The sequence below is a fragment of the Sinocyclocheilus anshuiensis genome, unplaced genomic scaffold, assembly GCF_001515605.1.
Source record: "Sinocyclocheilus anshuiensis isolate Anshui unplaced genomic scaffold, SAMN03320099.WGS_v1.1 scaffold1280, whole genome shotgun sequence".
In the NCBI taxonomy this organism is placed as follows: domain Eukaryota; kingdom Metazoa; phylum Chordata; class Actinopteri; order Cypriniformes; family Cyprinidae; genus Sinocyclocheilus; species Sinocyclocheilus anshuiensis.
In genome coordinates, this window is record NW_015546075.1 from 27110 (window position 1) to 29424 (window position 2315).

Consider the following 2315-nt stretch of genomic DNA (forward strand, 5'->3'; position numbering starts at 1 on the left):
GTGTGTGTGTGTGTGTGTGTGTGTATATATACATTTTCTTTTTTTTTTAATCCTTATCTAGTAAATCATAAACTACTAAAATAATGATGCAAGTTAATCGGTTAAAAAGTGGAATCCCTGAAGAACATTCAGCTCCTAAAAGTTTTGGAATCCTGGAAGTTAACTTTTATTATAAACATTTTCACTTTTTTTTTTTTTTTTTAATTACACAGAAACTGTAGGAGTGCCCATACGAATCCTTTAGCATGTGTAAGGTAACTACATTACTGCAGGTCTAGCTAGTCTCCGATTACTGTAATATAGATACACTGACATTAGTACTTCATATACACTTCCTCCACAAACAGTACATTTCTCTACCCGATTTATCACTAATAGTGGGGTAATTTCATATCCTCAGAGACAGAACTGAACACACCAGTTCTTCACTCAGATCTTTTTCCCTGCATATGAGCACAGTGTGAAGCTGACACAAAAGAAGAGGCTTGCTCTTGCAGAGGCTGACAAAGCAAGGTATTTAAAAATTTGTGCTTTCCCTGAACATGTCATTTTGACAAACATTTGACGTGACATACTATACTCAGTTGGCTGTTAGCGATGATCTGTGTAGTGTGGACTGGCCTTTTGAAGGCCATTTTTTTATTATTAACAAAATGACTTATTTCAGATATATAGAACAGCTGGAGGCTGAGGAAAAACAAGAGGAAGATGGTGACAGAGGTTTCAAACGATGATGTTAATCACTCACCTTCTACTCCCATGACCCCAGTGACCTCCACCACATCTGCTGTTTCAAAACCAATGTTGTGTCAATCGCCAGTGGGAGTAAGAAAAAGTAGTAAATTCACAGAATAGAATTGTTTTCTTATGATTTAATTGGCTTTCACAACCATTTTTGACATATTAAAAGCCTTAAAAATATATATTTTCTGAGGTCAAAACTCCATAGAAATATTATTGCTGTATCTAAATATGCTCATTATGAAATACAAAAAGTAGCAAACAAATTAATTATCAAAGGAGTCTAATTCAACAACAAACCAAATAAATCAAAGGTGTCGAATTCAAGCACAAACCAAAAAATAAAATGATCCCCATCCAAACAGTGAGTGGATGTGCTTTTATTTGTACGTGGGAGGTGTGAATGTGATCAGGTCACGTTCACACACTGACTGCCTCACTCTCTCCTTCCGTTCTGGGGTGAACAGCAACAGATTGTCCGACATCTGAAACACCAGAAAACAAGCAGTTTATAGACAGAAAATACTCAAATTTAAATTTTGTGAAATGTAATAAGTTGTGATGTAGTGGTTGAAAGAGTTCCCCCAGTCACAGAAAACCTAGAAACATCTGACAATTTCAAAATTGTGGTTTCTAGGCCTGGAAAAAAAGCTTGAGGAAATTAATAGAATATCATTTTTAATTAAATTATTTAAATTAATAAAATAAATATTACTTTAACAGCTGTAAAATATTTTGTTGGATCAAAATTGCTCTTTGTGTGTGAATTTCCATGACTGGAAAACTGGGGAACCCTGTTGAAAGACAAAGAGGAAATGACAGGTCATAAAGGAACGATCTAACTCCACCTGACTGGTCTGGGGTGAGAACACCATTCCGGGAAGAGCTGAGACAGGAGTGCAAGAAAGAAGTGTGAGTGCCCACGTGCCCCCAATAAACCACATGTGAGCATTAATAACATTGTGATGTGATGTCTGGGACATAAACTACCTGTAGGTGTTGCCAAGACATCAAGCGGGCACTCCTCTGCCTGAATCACCGGACTCTCCATCTCAACATCCACTGCCTCAAGATAGAACCTCTCTGCTGCAGGACTCTGTACAGGAGACATGCTGTATCTCACTGTTGGCTGCAGGTAACGCTCAAAGTCCAAACCAGTAGCACCCTGGTTAAAATACATCAGAACATGATCCTCAAACGATCAAGTAAAAGTAACAAGTTCTGTTGACTATGAATATACTTTAAAACACAGTAAGATTTAGGGATGCACAAAAAAGGTTAAAGGTACTATGTAACTTTTGGCCCTCTAGTGGCTCTCACGCTATCCACAGCTACTTCTGTGCATGAATATGACACCCATGTGCAGGTGAATGACATAAGCAATTTCCCATAAAATCCACCCAGACACTCTAAAATCATTATTATAGGTTGATAAAAATGTAATAGGGTAAAGGCATGGTTTGGAGGATTTTTCACTCTCTCGTTAATAACAAACACACACGTTATTAATAGAGATCTCATACCTGTGTGTATGCATGTATGTACTGTATGTATATATATATATATATATACAC

At 37.0% G+C, this 2315-nt stretch overlaps 1 protein-coding gene across 3 annotated transcripts in view; it reads right to left on the bottom strand.

Annotated features, from left to right (window-relative positions):
• Window positions 1-930: 930 nt before the first annotated feature.
• The window catches only part of LOC107699863 (disks large-associated protein 5-like), a 12962-nt gene continuing 11577 nt past the window's right edge, over window positions 931-2315 (bottom strand). Inside the window, exons 18-20 of one of the 3 annotated variants that reach the window (XM_016501270.1) lie at window positions 1732-1837; window positions 1590-1627; window positions 931-1226 (exon numbers count right to left, since the gene is read on the bottom strand). In XM_016501270.1, coding sequence (XP_016356756.1) covers window positions 1122-1226; window positions 1590-1627; window positions 1732-1837 — 249 coding nt within the window. In that variant the 3' untranslated portion in view covers window positions 931-1121. Of the gene's footprint in view, window positions 1227-1589; window positions 1628-1731; window positions 1907-2315 lie in introns of all 3 variants that reach the window. The other 2 variants (XM_016501268.1, XM_016501271.1) reach the window with 2 other exon arrangements.